The 22,856-nt window shown below is 54.4% G+C and overlaps 3 protein-coding genes across 4 annotated transcripts in view; 1 reads left to right on the top strand and 2 right to left on the bottom strand.

The window, feature by feature from the left end:
• Positions 1-466: 466 nt before the first annotated feature.
• CCR10 (C-C motif chemokine receptor 10) lies at positions 467-4,053 on the bottom strand. Its single transcript, XM_064270314.1, has 3 exons — positions 3,993-4,053; positions 3,857-3,882; positions 467-2,691 (listed from the first exon to the last, which is right to left on the bottom strand). Exons 1-3 carry the CDS (start codon positions 4,051-4,053, stop codon positions 1,633-1,635), a joined length of 1,146 nt encoding a protein of 381 aa, XP_064126384.1. The 3' UTR covers positions 467-1,632.
• Positions 2,688-20,390, top strand: CNTNAP1 (contactin associated protein 1). The gene is made up of 23 exons (XM_064271054.1): positions 2,688-4,537; positions 5,445-5,546; positions 5,669-5,862; positions 6,308-6,740; positions 7,341-7,525; positions 8,082-8,225; positions 8,922-9,183; positions 9,661-9,810; positions 10,081-10,252; positions 10,721-10,827; positions 10,976-11,095; positions 11,460-11,663; positions 11,859-12,015; positions 12,099-12,226; positions 12,515-12,700; positions 14,889-15,110; positions 15,345-15,584; positions 16,413-16,766; positions 16,925-17,052; positions 17,479-17,572; positions 17,736-17,981; positions 18,086-18,133; positions 18,800-20,390. Exons 1-23 carry the CDS (start codon positions 4,471-4,473, stop codon positions 19,066-19,068), a joined length of 4,212 nt encoding a protein of 1,403 aa, XP_064127124.1. The 5' UTR covers positions 2,688-4,470; the 3' UTR covers positions 19,069-20,390.
• The window catches only part of EZH1 (enhancer of zeste 1 polycomb repressive complex 2 subunit), a 28,939-nt gene continuing 26,473 nt past the window's right edge, over positions 20,391-22,856 (bottom strand). The window contains exon 17 of one of the 2 annotated variants that reach the window (XM_064271053.1): positions 20,391-22,701. In XM_064271053.1, coding sequence (XP_064127123.1) covers positions 22,641-22,701 — 61 coding nt within the window. In that variant the 3' untranslated portion in view covers positions 20,391-22,640. The remainder of the gene's footprint in view (positions 22,702-22,856) is intronic. The other variant, XM_003414254.4, reaches the window with a different exon arrangement.

Below are 22,856 nucleotides of genomic sequence, written 5' to 3'. Positions count from 1 at the left end.
CCTCCTTTAGAATTGAAGACTCTGAGGCAGGGGCTTTGGGAAGGCGCGGTCCTAGGCCGTAAATAAAATCGAACTTAGAGCGCACAGCTCACTGAACTCAGATAGGGAGAATGGTTCGGGATTCTAGAGATTCTGTAGCTCAGACAAGAGCGGCGAGGCGTGGCAAATAGCCTGCAGTTCCGTGTAGGAAGGGGTTAACCGAGGCTCGGGAAGGACAGGGCGGGGCCGGAGGGGGCGGGGCCGGGGCGACCGCGGGAGCGCGCCTTGCTGACTCAGCGGCGATTCCCTAGGTCTCCGGCGGTAGGTTCCAGGTCGGCCCCCAGCAGCTGGCGTGCGTGACCCTTTGAGGATCGGCGCCGTCTCCAGGCCTTCCCTGGATCCTGGCCCCTGGAGGCCGTTGCTCTCGGTCCCGGCCGCCAGAGCTCTGGGGAAGAAAGCTAGCTCTGGCTAGGCAGGGCGGGACAGGGCGGGGACTTCAGGCCAGCGCCTCCCTTGAGACCTCCTCGCCACGCCCCGTCCCTCTCGCCCTGGGCCCCCTCACCCCCTTCTCAAGGCTGGAGTGGCCAGGACAGCTTTGCTGACCGGATATTAAACTGCGAGAGTTGTCGCATGTAAACACGATTCTGCCTGTGTGATTGTGTAAAACAAAGACCAGGAATCAATACTACTGCCTTCAGAGGCCATCCCGGCCATGCCCTTGCCCTGGATGAGAGTGGCCTGCACTGAGTTTTCCTAGGGATGGAGACACCACAACCATATGCGCTCTTCCCCGTCCGGAGCCCAGGCCCTTGGTTGCAGGGAAGTTCTTTCTGATGTCTAACCTCCGCCTTTCCGGCAGGCTCAGTGCGTTTCCTCTGACCCCGTCCCCTGGGAAGATGGAGAACAGCAACCCCCTCCTCCCCACCACGCCGGTAACGATGGCTGTAGGAAATTTGCAAATTGCAATTCTGTCCTTGTCTTGGTTTTTCTTCATAGTGAAGAACTCCTGTTCAACTTTTTAAATTACTTTTTTCCTTCCATCACAGAACCTTGGAAGGGATTGTAAAATGGTAATCTTATCCAAACGTCCACCCTCGTACCCCTACCCCCATCCCACGCACAGGCACACGCAGTGCCCGACAGCCTCAGCTTGAAACATTCCAGAGGCCAGGAACTCGGTACTTCCTAAGGCAGCCATTACTGGATAGCTCTGGTTGTTAGAAAGCTCTTCCTTACACTATTTCGAGAGGAACCCCCGCCCCTCCTCGCCTGGCAGCTTTCCCACCTCACCTCTGTTGGCAGAGACGGAGCGAAGGTGGAGGGGATGTCAGTGCCTAGAACCTTAGCGGGCTCAGCAGTCCCCACCCCCACCCGGGCTCTCAGCGCCTTCCCCTCAGAACCAAGCGGGAGGGGTGACCCACCGGCTCTGCCCTGCTATAAATCACTTCCAAGTCGGTGACTCAAAAATAGTAACAGTTGTTGGCTTGCATCTCATTTTCATGTTATCAATTTAATGTGTTAAGGCACAGAAGCAACCCCTTTAGGTCCCTACCTCTTTCTCAGTGTTCTCCCATCTACTCCCCTTTCCCACTACACTCCCTGGCGTAGTTTCCTCAGCCCGCCCCCTCCTCTAGATTCGCAACTCTGGTTGTCCTAAAAGGAGAGACTGTGGGTCTCAGTGGGAGCGGAGCAGGAAGACAGGCGGGGCCGACGGGGGCAGCGGCCGCGAGGGTGAGGCCCTGGGCTGCAGCCCCCACCCCGCAGCAGCCTCCGGAGGTCCTGGCGGAAGCGCAGCCCCAGAAAGGCGTAGAGCACAGGGTTGAGGCCGCAGCGGGCGAGGGCCAAGGCGCCGGTCACCAGCAGAGCTAGATCCTTGCGCTTGCTGGCTGGGCAGCTCAGCTCGCGAGCAGCCAACAGATCGGCGGTATCCAGCAGCAGGGCGAGGCTGTAGGGCAGCTGCAGCACCACGAAGGCAGCCACCAGAGCCACCACGACGCGTAGCGCGCGCCGGCGCTCCAGCCCCCTGGCGGCCAGCAACGTGCGGCCGAGGAGGGCGTAGCAGGCCGCCATGACGCTCAGCGGCAGTGCGAAGCCCAGGGCCACCTGCGCCACGGCACTTGCCCCCTTCACCGTCTGCGTAAGGCCCTCGGGGAAGATGAGGCGGCAGCGCCTCTGGCCTTCCCGGTGCCCGTCCCGGCTGAAGAGGAGCGCGGGCAGCGCCAGGAGAAGTGACAGCAGCCACACAACGGCTGAGACCAAGTGCGCCTGGCCTGGTGCAGAAGGCCGCGGCCCGGCCGGGAGGGCCCGCGCAATGGCCACGTAGCGGTCGGCGCTGATACAGGCCAAGAAGAGGAAGCCGGCGTGGAAGGAGGCAGAGTAGAGGCCGGAGATGGCGCGGCAGGTGGCACTGCCCAGGCTCCAGCCCTGCAGAGTCCCGACTGCGGCAAAAGGCAGGGTCAATGCCAGCAGGAGGTCGGCCAGGGCCAGCTGGAGCAGGTGGGCTGAGGTGGGAGAGCGGGCCACGCGGCGGGCTGCCAGGTGGGTGGCCAGAACCAGGCCATTGCCGGCCAGACCCAGCGCAGCCACCGTCAGGGAGACACTGGGTTGGAAGGCCCTGCTGAAGGCCTGGACGTCTGCCTTGTAGCAGAGCTCCGGCAGCGGTTCAGAGGAGTATGCCTCATCATCGTCCCCAGAGTAAGGGCCCCAGGAGACCTGGGAAGGTCAAGGTGAGAGACCTGGTGAGACACTTGCCCACACACATCCCCCTCCCACACATGCCTCCAAGCTGGAAGCTCCTGTAAACAGGTACAACAGCAGAGGGAAAAGATATAAACTCTTCTTGAAATTCTTCCTTCACACCCCTAACTCAACCCCCACCCCCACTCCAGGGCCTGGACTTCCATGCACCCCTCCTGCCTCTATCTCCAACTTTCTGGGTGACCTTGAGCAAGGGACTTGCTCTTTTTGAACCTCAGCTTCCTAATACGTAAAGAAGTCCTGACCATCCCACCTAGCAGGATTTGCTGTGAGGATTGTTTGAAATAAGGAAGATAAGAGATGTGAAGCATCTCTGCTTTCCATAGTCCAAGGGCTTGTATTATTAATAAATGTTGGAGCTTCTGTTCCCTCTTCAGCGCCCTCTCCTGGAAGGACGTCCACATGCAGAATTTGCCTCAGATCCTGACTCTGGACTACATGCTTGGTCTGGAGAGGATTTCTGTTTGTCTCCTTCCCCTCCCCGTTCCCGCCTGTGCCTCCAGTACAGCTGCACTGAAGTACTTATGCCAAGGGGTTTTCAAGGGTTGGGGTTCAGGTTTTCTGTGCTCAGTTTGGACCCTGGGCTCTAAGTTCAACCTGCCCTTCCCCTCAGCCTCAGTCCCCTTAGCCTGAGTTCTGCCCCTTCCAACCCCAGCCTTATACTACCAGCCCCATCCACGTGGAGGGCCCCCACCTGAGATGGCTCCAGGCATTCCGGATAGGGTGCTAGGATAGCAAAGACCTGTAGCCCTCTGAACCCCTATAGCAAGTGGGGAATCCCATCACCTTACCCTCCCCTTTTGTAACCATCCCCCCCCCCACAAGCCCTACTCCGACTCCCACCTGCTCTGCGGGCTCAGTCCCCATCTCTTGCTACTCGGGTTTCTGAAGTGTAGCCGCAGGGGGAGAAGGGGGAGAAGTTAAACTAGTGGGACAGGAAGGAAGGGGCGGGGAGAGGGGCCAAGCGGGAGGTGGGGATTAGGATCTGTGGGCCCACTTTATCTTTTTCATCCCCCTCCCCAAAGGAGACTTCTTTCTACCCTGCCAGTGGAAAAGAAAATGAACCTTGGAATATCATCATTCACTAGTTAGCTGTGTGATCTTGAGTAAGTTTCTTTACCTCTCTGAGCTTTAGGTTTTTTTCATCTGCAAGGTGGAGTAAGGTAAAATGCTGAATCCAGAAGATTATGGAGGGTGTCTAGCATGGGGCCTGGGGCATAATTTGTCTTCCGAAAATGGTAGGTTCTTTTACTTACCCTTCTCCCCATCTCCAGGCACCGCCTCCCTCCTCTCTTTGCTTGGATTTTTCAGGACCATCGGGCCCTTGCCTCCCTTCCGCCATCCCTACAGCCCCAGCCCCCTGATGGTCTCAGGGCATTCGGGGTATTTCCCGGTGACTGGAGGCTCTCTACCCCCTCCCTTTTGCAACAGGGCTGAGGCGCGCGCTTGCGCGGGGTCCGGGAAAGCGCGCGTGCCAGGAGAGAGAGGCTGGGGAGGAAGGGGGGAGGTGAGAAGGTGGAAAGGAGAGGAGAGAGAGAAGAGCCGAGAGCCAGGAACCGGAGAGAAAGAGAGAGAGAGAGAGAGGGTTCGGGAGATAGGAGGGAGGAAGGGAAAGGAGGAGAGACAGCGGTACGTCGCTAACGCCAAGGGGAGAGCTGGGAGCCCGAGTCGGAGCTGGAGCACCAGCCAGAGCCGGGCGCTGGGAGGCGGCCGCCGGGGACCCATCAGCTCTGCATGATGCGTCTCCGGCTTTTCTGCATCCTGCTCGCAGCGGTCTCAGGAGCTCGCGGCTGGGGCTACTGTGAGTGCGGGGTTCGGATATAGGCAAGGTTGGGCCCAGGAGCCCAGAACCTGCAGGGCGTGTCCGGCTCCGCATTGCGGCTGGGTGGTCGCGGCCCCCTTCCGAGCCGGCGCGCGCCCGCTCGCTCGCATCCTTTCCTGCCTCTCCCCCGCGCTCCGCAATGCAGCTCCAAGGCTGGCTCGCGCGGCTCGGGCTGGGGCTGGGCTTCCAACCGAGGATGAAGTCGGGCAGGGCAGGGATTTGGGGCTGGGATCCAAACGGGAGCTGATGCCTGGGTTTGAGGATAGAGCTGGAGATGAGAATCGTTCTGGTGACCCGGGCTAGGGTTGAGTTTTTGTCAGGGTCTGGAGCTGGATTTTGGAGCTGGCCCTGGGGCTGGGTTTTGTGGCTGGCTCTGGATTTTGTGGCTGGGATCTAAGCAGTAGTTTGTGATCCTGACTGACGCTAGATTGGAGATGGCGTTGGTGATAGTGCTAGGGCTGGCTGGGGCAGGGATCAAGGCCTGATTTGGGACTAGTGCAGGGTTTATGGGCTAATGAGTGGGACTTATATTAAGGCTGGGGGCTGGAGTGGTTTTTTGGGCTGACTCAGGTTCTGGAAGATGCTGAGGCTTGGGTGTGGGTTTGGGGGAGTACTGTCCCCAGGCTGGTACAAGGGCAGGAACCTAGCTAGGGAGGATCTGGAGTTGGGTCGGAAGGTCTAGCCTGGGGATGCCCCAGGAAGGAGAAGGCAACCTCCCCTGAGCGTGTAACTATTGCTGCAGCCAGATCGAGTAGGTGGCTTTAGGTAGGGCTGGGTCTGCCGCTGGGGGGCAGAAAAAGGGGAACTCTGGCTGCCAAGTGGGCCTGGCTTTGGAAGGGCCTGGGAGGGGCCGGCGCTGATCAAAGTGCCCACTCCCCCGCCACAGACGGCTGCGACGAGGAGCTGGTGGGGCCCCTGTATGCGCGCTCGCTGGGCGCCTCCTCCTACTATGGGCTTTTCACAGCGCCGCGCTTCGCCCGGCTGCACGGTGAGCGGGCGCGCACCACGGCGGAGTAGGGTACTCCCGAGGGCTGGGGTGGGGGGAGGAGGAGGAGGAGGAGGAGGAGGAGAGAAGGGAGCCGACGGTGAAAGCCCCTGCCCCTTGTACAGGCATAAGCGGATGGTCGCCCCGGATCGGTGACCCGAATCCCTGGCTCCAGATAGACCTAATGAAGAAGCACCGGATCCGGGCTGTGGCCACACAGGGCTCCTTTAACTCGTGGGACTGGGTCACACGCTACATGCTGCTCTACGGCGACCGCGTGGATAGCTGGACGCCGTTCTACCAGCGAGGGCATAACGCGGTACTCTGGGCTCCCCTGCCTGCACACTTGGGGAATCCCCTCTGCTCGTACTCTGGGCTGGGCACTGGCGGGGGGGCGGTGGTGAGGGCACAGGTGAGGGGCAGTGCAACCATTCTGGGGACTCAGTCCAGCAGGACCGTCAGCTCACCATGTGTGCAAGACACTCCGCAGCCACAGGGTTTAATAGACTTTAGGGTGAAATCTGGGAGAGCTTCCCGAAGGAGGAGGTATTAAGGTAAGCTCTGAGGAAAGATCCTCCCCCCCAGGAAAGATTAGAGTAGTGGGAAAGGACACCCTAGGCTAGGGAAACTGTTGGCAAAAAGAAGGCAGGGAAGATCAAAGAGTGCTTTCTCGAAGTGGAGATTGGCTGGGTGTGTCATTGTAGGGTAGGGACTGTGGGGGAGGATAAAGCAGATGGTGGGTCATTCCTCCTCCACCCCCGCAGACCTTCTTTGGTAATGTCAACGAGTCCGCGGTGGTGCGCCACGACCTGCACTACCACTTCACGGCGCGTTACATCCGCATCGTGCCTCTGGCCTGGAACCCTCGCGGCAAGATCGGCCTGAGGCTGGGCATCTACGGCTGCCCTTACAGTAAGGGGCGGGGACAGTCGTGGAGCGAGGCCTGTGACCGGCAGTCTCCCGGCCCGAGCCCACCTGCTGTCCTTCGCGCAGAGTCCGACGTCCTCTATTTTGACGGCGACGACGCCATCTCGTACCGCTTCCCGCGTGGGGTCAGCCGGAGCCTGTGGGACGTGTTCGCCTTCAGCTTCAAGACCGAGGAGAAGGACGGGCTTCTGTTGCACGCCGAGGGCGCGCAGGGCGACTACGTGACGCTCGAGCTGCAGGGGGCGCACCTGCTGCTGCACATGAGCCTTGGTGAGCCCGGCGACGCGGGCGCGACCCCAGGAGCGACCCCTGCGGCTCTCCCACCGCACCTCCCCGCACCACGTCCGCGCTCCCGCGCCCGTGCTTGATTTTCCCCTTCCTTACTGTCTGGGCCACCCCGCCTTTTACTTGTAGCATTTGGTTCTAGCAAAGCGCAGGACTGGAATCAGGAGGACTGGATTCCAGTCTCAGCTCTGTTACCTACTAGCTGTGTGACCTTGGACAAGGCCCTTCCTTAAACCTCAGTTTCCTCGGTGTCGGAATCGAATACACGCCAACTAATAACATAAAGAGTTATTACTTTGCTTGTCTTTATCGTTTCCCCGAGTGATGTAGATCAAAGCAGCTATCATGCCCCGAGTTTTGCAGAGAGGAAAACAAGCTCACAGAGGTTAAATGGTTTACCTTAAGTCACACTCTCGCCAATGGCGCGCGATCCATCCCAGTCTCAGGCCCCGTGCCTGCCCTCTCTAGCGGCCCTCAACCCTGTGCAGCCCTCCTCTGCGCTGCACACGGCTTCTCTGCCTGGGGGCTAGGGTTTGCTGGGGTTCTCTTGGCTCAAGGTCTGACCCTTCTTTACCCCACCCTCAGGCAGCAGCCCCATCCAGCCGAGGCCTGGTCACACGACAATGACCGCGGGAGGCGTCCTCAACGACCAGCACTGGCACTATGTGCGTGTGGACCGATTTGGTCGCGAAGCCAACCTTACCCTGGACGGCTACGTGCAGCGCTTCCTGCTCAACGGCGACTTCGAGAGGTTGAACCTGGACAACGAGGTGAGTAGTGGGAAGTGCCCCTTGCTGGGGTGAGGGGCAGTAACTTCTCACCCCGGAGGTAAGGATCTTTCCAGTTCCTGAATCTTCTAGCAGAACTTGGCAAACTTGCTGCTCACCAGAAGGGCCTGGCTTTTTGTTATTGCTGTTAGCGTTCAGATTTCTGGGTGCCACCTCAGAACTATGAGCTGAGGCCTGGAAACCTGGCTTCTGAGGACCAGACAAGGTGAGCAAATAGCCCCCTTGGGTCCTCCCACAACACTGTGGACTTGGGAAAAACCCTGGACCCAATCAGGAGCATGCCATACAGGTTAAGTGACTCGTTCAAGAGTGTGCAGCCAGTTTGTGGTGGAATCAGGGCCTGAACCCAGATCTGGAGGCCAAGCTTAGGGCTGTAATTGGGACACTGGAGGAATGTGTGTTTGCAGTCTTTTATAAAGCCTGGCCTGGCATTGGGAAGGTCTATATGACATGCGTGGGAGTACAACAAAGGCGTGTGTATGGGTGGGTGTGGGTGTGCTCCTGTGCTGGGGAACCTCACTTCCCACCCTGCCCACAGATGTTCATCGGGGGTCTGGTGGGTGCTGCGCGTAAGAACCTCGCCTATCGGCATAATTTTCGTGGCTGCATGGAGAATATAATCTTCAATCGAGTCAACATTGCCGACTTGGCTGTGCGTCGCCACTCGCGGATCACCTTCGAGGCCAGTGGGCAGGGGGATCTGGGAGGAAGGGATCCAAAGCCGCTTGGAAAGCAAAGAGGTGGAGCGGGAAGAGAGCTTGAGAATCAGATAAAAGCCGAAGACCCCCTTTCTCCCCTAGTCAGATGCTCAGGCGGGGGAGTATCACGGACTCCCAGAAAGTGCAAAGTCTAAGGACGCCCCAGTTAAGAAGCTCTGGTCTGGTCCAGCCACCTCCTCAGTGAATAACTGGGGAAACTGAAGCTCAGAGAAGGAGAGTGTCTGGGCCAGGGGTTATGCAGTTGCACAGTGGCTGAATTGGAACTCGAACCCAGGACTCTAAGCCAGCTTCCCCATTCCAGCCCCACTTAGAGCGGACGCCAGCGCCGCTGCAGGGAAGGGGCGGCAGCTGGGCCTGTGGCCCTAAATTGCCTCTTGGCACTGGAAAAAAGGGAAGGAGGCCATCGCCCTGGAAATGGTGTAGCTCAGCTACAGCGAGAAAGCTGACTGGGTTGGGCACCCCTTTCACAGCTGCACAGAAGTTTCCTAGAGTGAAGGGTCAAGGTGGAAGGTCTTGCCCCGCGGGCACCAAGGGAGTGGGGTGAAGAGGTCTTGATCAATGGGAAAATTGAATTCCCAGCCAAGGCAAGGGCAGCGACGAGGGCCAGAGGCCGGCATGCTGGCTGGAGGGTGCTAATGGGTCCTTGCTTTCACCCCCAGGGTAAGGTGGCATTCCGTTGCCTGGACCCGGTTCCGCACCCCATCAACTTCGGAGGCCCTCACAACTTCGTGCAAGTGCCTGGCTTCCCGCGCCGCGGCCGCCTGGCAGTCTCCTTTCGCTTCCGCACCTGGGACCTCACAGGACTGCTACTGTTCTCCAGCCTGGGGGATGGGCTGGGCCACGTGGAGCTGATGCTCAGTGAAGGGCAGGTCAACGTGTCCATTGCGCAGACCGGTCGCAAGAAGCTTCAGTTCGCTGCTGGTGAGAGGGGAAAGGGGGTGCTGCGAGAGGGCCAGAGAAGGGCAGAGGGGGCCAGAGAGGTTCCTGGCCTGACCGAGGCATTTGCATACTGAGGAGCGAAGGGGGAGAAGGGAGAAGAGCAGGAGGTCCCAGGCCCCTGTGGGCAAGGTGGGAGTGGCAGGGAGGAAAATCTGGGGCTAAGGGTGCTGGGAAAAGCTAGAAACCTCAGAGTCCTGATATTCCTCAGCTCCAGAGGGTCCCTGGGGGGTGTTTGTTATCTACTTGTGACTTTGCAGACTCTGTGTCAGTTGCTGGGGTTATGGATGATCAAGATAGATACTCAGAGATGTCACCACTCAGTGCGATAAGTGCAATAATGGGTGGGTCACATAGACTGCTGTTGGGGCATAGTGTGGGGTTGCTGCTGTCCCGTTTAGGACACTCTTCTACTGTAGTCACTGCTTCCGCCCAATCATACCATCTTCCTTTCTTATCCAGGGTACCGCCTGAATGATGGCTTTTGGCACGAGGTGAATTTTGCGGCACAAGAAAACCATGCAGTCATTAGCATTGATGATGTAGAGGGGGCAGAGGTCAGGGTCTCGTACCCACTGCTTATCCGCACAGGGACTTCATACTTCTTTGGAGGTAAGTGGGGACCAACCTGGCCAGCCCCCTTGCTTCTGGGTTGAAGGGCCCAACCTAAATCTACCCAGAAGGGGCTAAATGGACAGTTTTGTAGTGATCAAGCCTTCTTTCCCTTCCCAGGCCGTAGGGAGTGGAAGGTTATTGTCATTAATCTATACTTTGGTTCTAGCCCCATTCCTTCCTTCATGTCTGGTTCTCCTCTGGCATCTTCCCGGGGGACATTCTCTGGGGTCTCCCTTTGGGAAGGCCTCACAGGAGTGGTTGCTCCAGGTTGTCCTAAGCCAGCCAGCCGATGGGGCTGCCATTCCAACCAGACAGCATTCCATGGCTGTATGGAGCTGCTCAAGGTGGATGGTCAACTGGTCAACCTGACTCTGGTAGAGTTCCGGCGGCTTGGACACTTTGCTGAAATCCTCTTTGACACATGTGGCATCACTGATAGGTATCCAGAAGCCCCTCTCCCTGCTAGGTGATCTCTCCAAAGCCCTCCCCATGGTCTCCCAGTGGGAGTAGCCTTTCTCTAATCCTCTTCTCCCTTCTCCTTGTCTGAGCTCCTCAATTCCCCACCTGGAAATGATACCTCCTACTTCCTCCCTTAAAGTGACACATGTTCAGGATAGAAATGAAGCATCTGCTTATGGCCCTGGAAGTTTTTTGGTTTTTTTGGGGGGGGGGCAGTAGGGAATCAGGCACTATTTTCCTCTTTTGGGGAAAAGGGGAACAATAGTACCTAAACCCTGAGCACTGGCAAATACCCCAGCATCTGGGCTTATACCTGGTGAGTTGGTGACCGGTGGTGTCCCACCAGGTTCTGGTGCTCCCAGAAGCTGAGAGGGAAGCTTGTGGGGACAGATTCCACTCTCAGGCTCCCAGTGAGGCTCCTTTCCTTGGGGCTGACCCCCTTCCCTAGGTGCAACCCTAACATGTGTGAGCATGATGGACGCTGCTACCAGTCTTGGGATGACTTCATCTGCTATTGTGAACTGACAGGCTACAAGGGGGAGACCTGCCACCAACGTAAGCCAGATGGGGTATGGGAGAGAGACAGGGATAGGGGAGGTCAGGAGAAGGGAGTTGGGATCATGAGGCTGCTGGAGATGGTGAGGCTGGCCTTTCTAGCTATCTGATCCCATAATTGCTTTTTCCTCACCCCACCACTTACCAGCTTTGTATAAGGAATCCTGTGAAGCTTACAGGCTCAGTGGGAAAACTTCTGGAAACTTTACCATTGATCCTGATGGCAGTGGCCCTCTGAAGCCATTTGTAGTGTACTGTGATATCCGAGGCAAGTCACTCTGATGGGTACTGAAGGGCAGCTGACAAGGCAATGCAGGGGTATGGGGAACAGGGAAGGATAGAGGGGTGGACAGGGCCAGTAAGGGTAAGCTGTGGTGGGGGTAAAGGAGGGCAGAGGGAAAAGTGGACACTCAGGAATTTGTAACCCAGCCTTACAGATAAATTCCAGCTTCCTGATCCATTCCAGCTGTCTCAACTCCAGCCTACCATGTAGAGGGCCCAGAGCTGGGCTGGAATAGAGCTGCTGGCCATATTTGTTGGCACCAGGTTTCAGCAGTGGTGTGGTGGTGGGCAGGGAGATGGGTAAAGAATGCCCATTTCCAGCCAAAGCTCAGCCCCTTCCCCTCCCCCAGAGAATCGAGCATGGACAGTTGTGCGGCATGACAGGCTGTGGACAACCCGGGTGACAGGTTCCAGCATGGAGCGGCCATTCCTGGGGGCCATCCAGTACTGGAATGCATCCTGGGAGGAAGTCAGTGCCCTGGCCAACGGTTCCCAGCACTGTGAACAGTGGATCGAGTTCTCCTGCTATAACTCCCGGCTGCTGAACACTGCAGGTTGGGCTGGGGTCAAGGAGGGCAAGGTAGGGGACCTGGAAGAGAGACCTGTGGGGGCCTTGAAGAAGGAAATCGGAGGGTTCAGCTGGAACCCTGGGGTAGAGATTCAAGGAAGGGTCTTCACTGGTTGGAAGGGCTATAGAGGAACCTAGAGGCTAATGGAGGGCCTGGTAACTACCTGCACCTCTTCCCCAGGAGGCTACCCCTACAGCTTTTGGATTGGCCGAAATGAAGAGCAGCACTTCTACTGGGGAGGCTCGCAGCCTGGAATCCAGCGCTGTGCCTGTGGTCTGGACCGGAGCTGTGTGGACCCTGCCCTGCACTGTAACTGTGATGCCGACCAGCCCCAGTGGTGAGGAGGGCAGAGGAACAGAGTTTTCAGGACTTAGAGGGGCAGAGAGCCACAGGGCTAAGCCACTGCATCCCGCCCCACAGGAGAACCGACAAGGGACTGCTGACCTTTGTGGATCATCTGCCTGTCACCCAGGTGGTGGTGGGGGATACAAACCGCTCCAATTCCGAGGCCCAGTTCTTCCTGAGGCCTCTGCGCTGCTACGGTGATCGTGAGTGGCAGACCCCTTTTGTGTGCCCTCCTGGGGTTGTCTTTCTAGTTTCCAAAATCTAGGCACCCAATGGGGGCTCTAGGACACACCACCAGACACTCCAGTTTCCCCTGGATATGACTCTCATACTTGCTTCTCCCTATTCTTTCATTACACTCCCCAGTCTCCCCTTGACTTGTGTCTTCCTTACCCCTAAGTGTCCCCTACCTTCCGTCACCCCACCTGAGGCTCCCTTACCCCTCTACCCTCTAGTCTTTCTGACAAGGACCCCCTCCTTCTGTTTTGTAGGAAACTCCTGGAACACAATCTCCTTCCACACTGGGGCCACACTACGCTTTCCCCCAATCCGTGCCAACCACAGCCTTGATGTCTCCTTCTACTTCAGGACCTCGGCTTCCTCAGGAGTCTTCCTGGAGAATATAGGGGGCCCTTACTGCCAATGGCGCCGACCCTACCTGCGGGTGGAACTCAACAGTGAGCGGGCAGACACTGGGAGGGACATGGGGTAGATGAAGGAGATCTCTCGGGAGTCATGGGGTAGGTGGAGGCTGGGGTAAGAGATGAGGGCAGACACCCTTTTGAGAAGCTGCATGGAAAGGGCTTTAGCTGACCTTGCATTCTAGCGCTAGCTCTGAAAAAAATTTTTTTAATAACTTATTTTTTCTGGTTTTGCAAATACACACAGCAAAACATACACCAATTCAACAATTTCTATGCATACAATTCAGTGACCCTGGTTACATTCTTCAAGTTGTGCACCCATTCTCATCCTCTGTTTTTGAATATTTCCTCCCCCATTAGCATAAACTCACCACTCCCTAAATTTCCTATTTAATCTTTTGAGTTGCTATTGTCAACTTGTTGCCATATGGATAGTTCCTAAAAGAGCACAATGCTCAAGGCACACACTCTTTACTAGTTAAACTAATTGTGTAGTTTTAAGAAGACTTCAGGGATTTTTTTTGGTTTAAGGTTTAAAGATTATCTCAGGGCAATAGCTTTAGGTGTTCATTCAGAAAGTCTGGATCCCATAAGAGTTTGAGATTTCGTTTGGTGTTTTCTCCCTTTTGATCAGGATTCTTCTATAGAATCTTTGATCAAAACATTCAGTAATGGTAGCCAGGCACCATCCACTTCTTCTGGTCTCATGGCAAAGGAGGCAGTTGTTTATGGAGGCAATTAGCTACCATTCCATTACTTCCTCCTATTCCTGACTCTCCTTCTTCCTCTGTTGCTCCAAGAGAATGGAGACAAATTGTGCCTTGGATGGCTGCTTGCAAGCTTTTAAGACCCCAGCCACTACACATTGAACTAGGAGATAGAACAGAAGCACTAAACATGATATTGGGCCAATTAACTGGGATGTCCCATGAAACCAAGAAACCAAATCCCATGAGGTGCTTGGTTGTACATAAACAGCCTCAGCAGCTCCTCTTTTTTTTTTCTTTTCCTTTTTTTAATTGTGCTTTAAGGGAAAGTTTACAGTTCTAGTTTCAAATACAAAAATTTATACACACATTGTTATGTGCCCCTAGTTGCTTTTGCTATAATGTGACAGCATACTCCTCCTTTCCACCCCAGATGTCCCGTGTCCATTCAACCAGCTCCTGTTCCTTTTTGCCTTCTCATCTTGCCTCGGGACAGGAGCTGCCCATTTAGTCTCATGTATCTGTTTGAGCTAAGAAGCACACTCTTCACAAGTATCATTTTATGTTATAGTCCAGTCTAATTTTTTCGGAAGAGTTGACTTCGGGAATGGTTTCAGTACTGGGCTAACAGAGAGTCCAGTGACGATGTCTTCCAGGGTCCCACCAGTTTCAGTCAGACCATTAATGCTGGTCTTTTCACTAGAATTTGAGTTCTGCACCCTACTTTTCTCCTACTCTGTCAGGGACTCTCTGTTGTGTTCCCTGTCAGTGTGGTCATTGGTGGTAGTCGGGTAAGATCTAGTTCTGGTCTCAGGTTGATGGAGTCTCTGGTCTATGTGGCCCTTTCTGTCTCTTGAGCTAACATTTTCCTTGTGTCTTTGGTGTTCTTCATTCTCCTTTGCTCCAGGTGGGTTGGGACCAATTGATGTAGCTTAGATGGCTGCTCGCTAGCTTTTAAGATCCCGGATGCCACTGAACAAAGTGGGATGCAGAACATTTTCTTAATAAACTTTGTTATGCCAATTGAGTTAGATATCTGCTGAAACCATGGTCCCCAGACCCCCGCCCCTGCCATTCAGTCCCTTGAAGTGTTCGATTGTATTCAGGAAACTTCTTAGCTTTTGGTTTAGTCCAGCTGTCCTTGTTAGAGCTAGCTCTGACTTGATAGCTAGCTATATGTGTCCTTGGGTACTCATTTTACCTCTCTAGATCTTAGGCCCGTTACTTGTGAATAAGGAAGCTGAACTCCTGAGATCTCTCCCAGCTCCAACTAGCTCTGCTTCTAACCTGAGAGGTAGGGCTGGGAAGCTGGCTCCAGGGATCTGCTAACTTTGGAGAGACTGAGGATATGTGGTTTAAGCAGCGTATGGGTTTGGTCCCAGGCTGTAGACCAAATGGAGGGACATTCAAGGAGCTCCACAGACGTAAAGAAGAGAGGTTGTATTGAGCAGGAATCTATGAGGTATCTTGGAGGTCTGAGTCCTCCCCTACCCCAACTCCCCCTTGTTGTCCAGCATCCAGGGATGTGGTCTTCGCTTTCGATGTGGGGAATGGGGATGAGAACCTGACAGTGCACTCAGATGACTTTGAGTTCAACGATGATGAGTGGCACCTGGTTCGGGCTGAAATCAATGTGAAGCAAGCCCGGCTCCGCGTGGATCACCGGCCCTGGGTGCTGCGGCCTATGCCCCTGCAGACCTACATCTGGCTGGAGTATGACCAGCCCCTCTATGTTGGTAAGCAGCAACCTAGAGGGAGGATGAAAGCCTCCTTTACCTCCCCACCCTCTCAAGGCTGCTCTCCTTGCTTCCTGGGGCCCCATGTCTTAGGTCCCAGTCCCCCCAGGTCCTGCCTTTCCTCTCCAGTCCCTAATATCCTATTCTACTCTTCCAGCCCCCTGACTCCCTTCCCAACACCAGTTCTTATACCTGTCTCTGGCTCTACACCCATTTCTTAAATTCTTTTCCCAGGTTCTGCAGAGCTGAAAAGGCGCCCCTTTGTGGGTTGCTTGAGGGCCATGCGTCTGAATGGAGTGACTCTGAACCTGGAGGGCCGTGCCAATGCTTCTGAGGGTACCTCACCCAACTGCACGGGCCATTGTGCCCACCCCCGGTTCCCCTGTTTCCATGGGGGCCGCTGCGTGGAGCGCTATAGCTACTACACTTGTGACTGTGACCTCACGGCTTTTGATGGACCATATTGTAACCACGGTCAGTGTTCCTGATTATGGGAGGACAGGAAGCAATAGGGCATAATGGGATGTAGGGAGGGTAGGAAAGGAAGGAAGGTGAAAAGTCACCATCAGGGAAAATTAGAAGTGTCCCCGGGTTCCTGAGGTCTGAGCTGGGGAATCAGGCAGTTGAAGATGCTGGGTGACTCCAAAAGCATAAAGTGGGAACAGAAGGATGGAGCAGCTAGCTGGTACTAGAAGAACTCAAGAGCAGCAAGCAAATAACTTCCTCATCTTCCCACCATTACCAAGGTAACACAGGTTACCTCCCTTCTAAGTATATCCACCTCAAGCTGCACAATACCCTTCTATGCCTCGACATTTACCATAGCAAGATTCTGCACATATACTCAGACTGCATCCTCCCTAAGGCTGACTTAGGGAGACGCGTAGGCATGTGTGCTAGTGGTAGAAGTCTGGTGGACTAGGGAGATACAGGGACTTAGGGACAGACAGAAGACCTTCAGTCTCGGTTTGGAAATGTAAGGGGTGGCAAGTGTACTGGATGGGGTCGGGATATCTGGATTCTAATCTTGACTTTCCACATACTGTGTCCTGGGGCAAGTTACAACCATCTCCAAGCCTGTTTCCCCATTTGTAAAATGCGAGGGTTGGATTAGATGATCTCTTAAGTTTCTCATGGATGTAAGATTTCATTCTGTGACAGAGGGTCTCAAGGGGACCCAAAGTGAACAGAGGTGGCAAAAACTGAGGACAAGTTTCACGGTATGTGTGGATGACACACAGAACCTCTGATTTCGGGAATGAGGAGTCTGAGGGGCTCTGACCTCATTGCCTCTGCTTTCAGATATTGGTGGCTTCTTTGAGCCTGGCACCTGGATGCGCTATAACCTACAGTCAGCACTGCGCTCCGCAGCCCAGGAGTTCTCCCACATGCTGAACCGGCCAGTGCCAGGCTATGAGCCTGGCTATGTCCCTGGCTATGACACTCCTGGCTATGTGCCTGGTTACCATGGTCCTGGGTACCGCCTGCCTGATTATCCCCAGCCGGGTCGGCCAGTGCCTGGTTACCGTGGGCCTGTCTACAATGTTACTGGAGAGGAAGTCTCCTTCAGCTTTAGTACAAGCTCTGCCCCTGCTGTCCTGCTCTATGTCAGCTCCTTTGTGCGTGACTACATGGCTGTACTCATCAAGGAAGATGGTAAGCTCCTGAGGTCTTTTTTCCTCAATTCCACCTTCCCCCAGATGCCCTTAATTCTCATAACTACTGATTCACTATTACAAGGACCCACATGCTCACAGGAGATGGGGATTGTGGGAGCTGGGATGAGAGTCCCTCTTTGTCCTCCCATTCCACAGGGACTCTGCAGCTGAGATATCAGCTGGGCACCAGTCCTTACGTGTACCAGCTAACTACCCGACCAGTTACTGATGGCCAGCCCCACAGCGTCAATATCACCAGAGTCTACCGCACTCTCTTCATCCAGGTATGTGTAGAGGGAGGTGGGCTAGTTCATACCCATGATTACCCAGGAAAATATAAAATGTTTGCATAGTACATCTCAATTTACAGAGGATTCTCACCTATATTACCTCATGTGACTCTCAAAATATCTGTCAGGTTGTTCAGGTTGGCAGGTGCTCTTAATTATCTCTGTTTTACAATCAATAATCAGGCTCAACAAATGATCTTCCCAAAATCAAACTGCTAGTAAGCTGCAAAGTCAGGGCTCAAATTCACGTTTTTTTTTTAAATCTCCAAAGCCTATCTCTAGGCCCAGGAGTTGCCAATTTAGGACTGAGCTAGGACTAACCCTAGCTGGCACCACCAATTTAGACAGAATGAGGGTGCCTGTGTGATCTTGATTATGCCAACCTTCGATCCTCTCTCCCTGACACCCTTCCCACCTCAGGTGGACTACTTCCCAATGACAGAACAGAAGTTCTCACTGTTGGTGGACAGTCAGCTGGACTCACCCAAGGCCTTGTATCTAGGGCGTGTTATGGGTAAGCTGTGGGTGAGGGTGTGTTGGAGGAGATTGAAGGAACAATGGACTGGGAATGGCAGTGAAAATGGTGACAAAAATGAGGGGGAAACATGGATCATGAGAGGGGGTTGGGGTTACTGGGTGGTCCAGCCCCTTTCTCTCTGGGCCTGCCTCTCCCCCAGAGACAGGAGTAATTGACCCGGAGATCCAGCGCTACAACACACCAGGTTTCTCAGGCTGCCTGTCTGGTGTTCGATTCAACAACGTAGCTCCCCTCAAGACCCACTTCCGAACCCCTCGACCCATGACTGCTGAGCTTGCTGAGGCCCTTCGAGTTCAGGGAGAACTGTCAGAATCTAACTGTGGAGCCATGCCACGGCTCGTCTCAGAGGTGCCACCTGAGCTTGATCCCTGGTACCTGCCTCCAGGTACATCCCAGGGATACAGAAGAGGGGAAGGAGGGATGACAGGGCAGGAAAATGATTCTTAATATGGGGGAGGTTTATCCTGACTGGGGTTTTCTCCTCTTCAGACTTCCCATACTACCATGATGATGGATGGGTTGCTATACTTTTAGGCTGTGAGTAGCACTGATCATCCTGACTTACCAATTCCACCCTGACTGCCAGCATTCCCTCCCTTCCCCTTACTTTCGGGGCTGAGGGGTGGTGAAGGCACTAAGTACATGATGGTGAAATAGAAAGATAAGATGGGCTATGTTAACGGTGCCTGGTGGTACAGTGGTTAAGAACTCAGGCTGCTAACCAAAAGGTGTGCAGTTCAAATTGACCAGCTGCTCCTTGGAAACCCTATGGAGCAGTTCTACTCTGCCCTATAGGGTCACTATGAGTCAGAATCAACTTGACAACAACGGATTTAGTTTTGGTTTTGTATGCTGAAGGTAGTATGTAATAATTTAGCTAAGGGGTTGGAGATTGTAAATGTTTGAGGATGCTGTAAACTTTTAATTGAAATGCAGATGCAAAATGGGGCTATAGCTAAGGGAAAAGGAAATGGGGCTGTGGTGAAATCTAGAAAGAGGGATTGGGGTAACCAGCAGGGATATGGAAATAAATATAAGAAATAGAAGATGGCAGGGGATAAGCCAGGAATTCAGACCTGCCAGAGACTTAAGAATAGCTTGATGTGGTTGTACAGCTGAGCTGGACAAAACCACATGTGTACGTGTCTACATGTAGGTAAAACACCAAAGATTGGCCCTGAACTGTTCCTTTTTTCCTCCCAGTTTTGGTGGCCTTTCTGCTGCTCGGGCTGGTGGGAATGTTGGTGCTCTTCTATCTGCAAAATCATCGCTACAAGGGCTCCTACCACACCAACGAGCCCAAGGCCACTCATGATTACCACCCTGGCAGCAAACCTCCCCTGCCTACTTCAGACTCTGTCCAGGTCCCAGCCCCTACACCAGGTCCCACACCAGCCCCAGCTCCAGGCCCAGCCCCTGCCCCCCGGGACCAGAACTTACCTCAGATCCTGGAGGAATCCAGGTCTGAATGAACTAGAAGGGCTTCTGGGACCAAGTTCATCTCCCCTGAATCTCCCCATTCCTGCCTCCATGCCACTCCATCAGGGACATTTGGCTTTTCTTAGCTGGCTCTGCCCATCCAGAGGATACCCCTCCTGCTACGTTTGGTCGGCAGAGTTACAGATGGGACCAAAGGGAGTGGCCAAGCCTCACTGCCTAAACCAATGCTCTGCCCATCCCTGTCTCCCCAGGCTCCTGGCTGTTTGTCTGCCCCAAAGGAGAAGCCTCATGGGGCTGTGACAGGCCCTTCCTGCCATCTCTGTCCCAGCTGCCGCCAGGGATTACACAACAGAGTGTAGGGGAGATTAACTGCCTCCCTTCAAATACACAATCTCAGCAGGGACAGATGTGTGGGATTGCAGGGATGTGCAGGGTATGGGGGGAGGAGGCTGCTAAATCATATCCCCCAGCCTCCCCTCTGCCCTGCAGAATGTCTTCCATCTGCTTCCACTCAGCTGGGGCTTAGGGAGGGCTTCATCGTTGTCCCCCACTCCTTTTTGTTTTTTACATAGAGACCGAGAGGCCTCAGTTTAGCACCTTAGTACCTCCGCTGCTTCACATGCTTTAGCCAAAGCCATAAACACTTGCAATGTAGAGAGAATAATGCAGACACCCTGACTAGCCAGCCTTCGACTCTTCCACCCTCTTCCAAGATATGCAATAGCCTTGGTGCCTGTCCAAAGGCTTGGCCCCCCTCCAATGCATGAGGAGCCCTCTTTCCTCCGCTCAGAGATGCTGCTTCGTTTGCCCAGGAGGTCATGCTCTTTATATATATATTTTGTTGCAAAGTGTCTCTAGAGAAACTCTATAGAGTACTCTAATTTTTTAATTATCAGTTTATATATAAAAGAAAAAAAAGAACAATCGGCTGTCCTGTGCTGTGCTGTGCTGTGCCCACAGTCTGTAGCCTGCTCTTCTCTGTTGGAAGTCTCCTGAATTCTGCTGGTCACTCGCCCAGCCCGGTCTGGACCTCCATGTGAAGTAGGGCTGAGCCTGTTGTGTTCTCAGACTTGGAGCCGTACCAATAAAGACAGAGTGGCAGAGCCCAGTCTGTGTGTGATGGTTGGCGTTGTGGTTGGGGGGCAAGTGGGATGGTCTAAGGGAACTCACCTGAGGGCTCAGGAATTTCTAGTGAAGCCTCAGAATCCCTGTGTCCCTTGCCAGGGGCCTGTCTGGATCTTTCCAACCTCCCAACTTTCCCCGCCCACCACCATATCTTGGCTGTACCTCCCCCAACCCCAGATCCCAATGGGCAAGGTGGATCAGAATGCAGAAGCTTCAGCCGGAGCTGCTCCTATACTGCCATGCCTGGATCCTTCCAGCCCCAAAACAGACAGTACACAACCTGCCAAAATGGATTCTACCACTTTATTCAGATAAGAGGTCACAAGCCACAGGACTTTAAAGTGCGTGAAATTCACTGGCAATAAAGCCACACATATACCAGCTGCCCCCCCTCCCAGCCCCTGCCACCTTGCTCCATCCCATCATTGCATTTTGGAGGGGGGTGGGTTAAGACCTATCATTTAAGGTGAGGGACAGCAGGGAAAAAGGATAGAAGGGCTGGAGAAACAGGAGTATTAGTGGTCTGAAACTGGGAAGGAGGGGCGAACCACAATGACCCTGCACTGAGGGGAGGGGGGTCAGGCTGGCCTCTTGAAGGCTGGGTATAATTTCTTCCCTTTTTCACCTGCTCCTCCTGGCCAGCCCCTGGTGTTTCAGACAGACCTAACTCCTTCTCCTGCATCTGCCTCTGTGTTCCCCCTGTAATTTATGAGTGATTCAGAGCCCACAGTCCAGCGTGAGGGAGTCCCCAGCACACACAATGAATACACACCACAGCAGAAGCAGGTTTCAGAATCATGGTTGGGGCTGGCCCAATCAGGTGGGAAGATGGCTTCTGTTGGGAGCTGGCTGGGAGGGTGCTGAGTGCAGGGCACACATATGCCCACAAATGCGGTGAGTAAGTGTGTATGTCAGTCCCACCAAAATCCCCAGGAGCCAGACAGCCTGGCCAGAGGGAGCCCTACCTCCTTGCTTTACGGGATAACCAGTGGGGCTGGAGGGAAAGAGTGGTCAGCACAGACTGTGGGAAGAGAGGCTCTGGTTCCCAAGAGAGAAGGGAGAAGCCTGCTCTCTTTTCCAGTACTCCCTACGTCAGTCTCTCCTGCCCACGACCTTCCTGCCCCTGCCCAACGCTCCTTATTCCCCACTAGCTCAGCACACGAGCGATGGACACAGGGGCAGCTCTTGCTGGCCCCATTCTCATTAAATTCTTTTGTGTCAAGCCAGCACGTCCTGCCTCCCCCAGGAGATGAGACAGAACTGAAGAGGAATCTTCCACCCTTACTCCACGTGGGATTTGAGCTGGGACCCCAGAAACTTTAGCTCAAGCTCCACCTCAATCTCCAGGCCTTCTAAAAGAAAGAGTAAAGTGCTTTGCTCTGCATGAATCCCAGAGAGAATGGCACCACAGACTGGCACAGGTGGTCCGCCTGCTGCTTCTCACACTGTATGCCATGTGTGACACCATCCTATGCACATGCAATTTGGTAGCCCCTCACCCACCTCCAAACACATATTGCCAACTTACCCTGGCTAAACAGCAGGTGCCACAGACAGGAAAGTAAATCACACCAACCTTTCCCCTCTCTAGTCTAGGCATGGGCCCAACTACCCTGAAAAGATAAGCAACAGTGGCCCCTTCGGCCGAATGGGAAACGGAAGGCCTGAAAAAGACTACAGACCCTCAGAAGGAGGTGACAGGGCACCGGCACCTGCTCCTGAGAACCTGAAAGCACTTACCCATCCATCTCCAAAGTATACAGAGAAGGCTTTCTCATGGCCTCCTGGGCCCCAAGCTTAGCAGTTTAACTACTGCCAGGCTGGTTCCCCTTTTCTGCCATCCATGGATGGATGGCACTTAGCTTTCCTTCTCCCAGCCTTGAAGATCAGTATACTTAGAGCCCATATTCTTTCATTTAAATCCTGCCACGAAGGAAGAGGTAGCAAGGTGGCCCATCTCCCCTCTGAGTTCGGTCTGTGCTGCCTGCAGTTTGTCTCTAACCCAGACCCCTCATAGGCTCTAGGTACCTGACTTCACTCAGCCTGTCCTCTCCAGGTCTTGGGACCACGGAGAGATGTGCCTGGCAACCCAGTTACATAAGGACCCTTGATTTGGAAAGCTAAAAGGACAGGCTGATGCTTGCTGGGAGCTGCCTAAGTTTCTTCCTGAGGCCCATAGAAATCAAGCATACATTGTCTACCCCCCAGCCCGTGCACTCTTCCTCTGAGGCCTGAGGTGCAGTCTCTCACTTCTGCAACTCTCTCTTCTGGAAGCCCAAGCCCTAGCTGCCTCTGTCGCCCCTTTCACTGAGATAGTTCAGTCCCCACTGGGCACAGCTGAGGCCTCGCTACAGAGGGATGGGTGGGGGGTTTCTCGGTGTGGGAGATACATAGTGCAGGAATCTTGAGCAGCAGTGGTATGTGCATGAAAGCAAAGACAGTGCCGCTACCATAAGCGCTGGCGTGGGGCCCAGGAGGGCTAAAGGACATCCGTCTCCCTCTCGATCCCCACGTACTTGAGGGCATCAGCTTGGCTGTACCTGTCCCAGAGCAGGGAGAAGGAGCCAGGTTACTACCAAGTCTTTGTTATTGAAAAGATGGAGTCCCCTCCCATTGTTTCACTTCCCCGCCCACTCCCTAACAGCCTTCTACAACGGTATCACCTCTGAGGCAAGGCGCTGGAGGTCAGTACAAA

This window comes from Loxodonta africana, chromosome 18 (assembly GCF_030014295.1).
Source record: "Loxodonta africana isolate mLoxAfr1 chromosome 18, mLoxAfr1.hap2, whole genome shotgun sequence".
Lineage (NCBI taxonomy): Eukaryota > Metazoa > Chordata > Mammalia > Proboscidea > Elephantidae > Loxodonta > Loxodonta africana.
The sequence above is the reverse complement of the archived record's forward strand: the minus strand, read 5'-3'. Positions and strand labels throughout refer to the sequence as shown.

Excerpts from the sequence above, each read along its gene's own strand:
- CCR10 (XM_064270314.1), bottom strand. The coding sequence starts at position 4,053 with ATGGTCCTGAAAAATCCAAGCAAAGAGAGGAGGGAGGCGGTGCCTGGA. Across the intron at positions 3,883-3,992 it reads GCCTGGAGATGGGGAGAAGG|ATGAAAAAAACCTAAAGCTC; the intron begins GTAAGTAAAAGA and ends TCCACCTTGCAG. Across the intron at positions 2,692-3,856 it reads AAAACCTAAAGCTCAGAGAG|GTCTCCTGGGGCCCTTACTC; the intron begins GTAAAGAAACTT and ends TGACCTTCCCAG.
- CNTNAP1 (XM_064271054.1), top strand. The coding sequence starts at position 4,471 with ATGATGCGTCTCCGGCTTTTCTGCATCCTGCTCGCAGCGGTCTCAGGA. Across the intron at positions 5,863-6,307 it reads ACCAGCGAGGGCATAACGCG|ACCTTCTTTGGTAATGTCAA; the intron begins GTACTCTGGGCT and ends CCACCCCCGCAG. Across the intron at positions 12,701-14,888 it reads CCTGCGGGTGGAACTCAACA|CATCCAGGGATGTGGTCTTC; the intron begins GTGAGCGGGCAG and ends CTTGTTGTCCAG.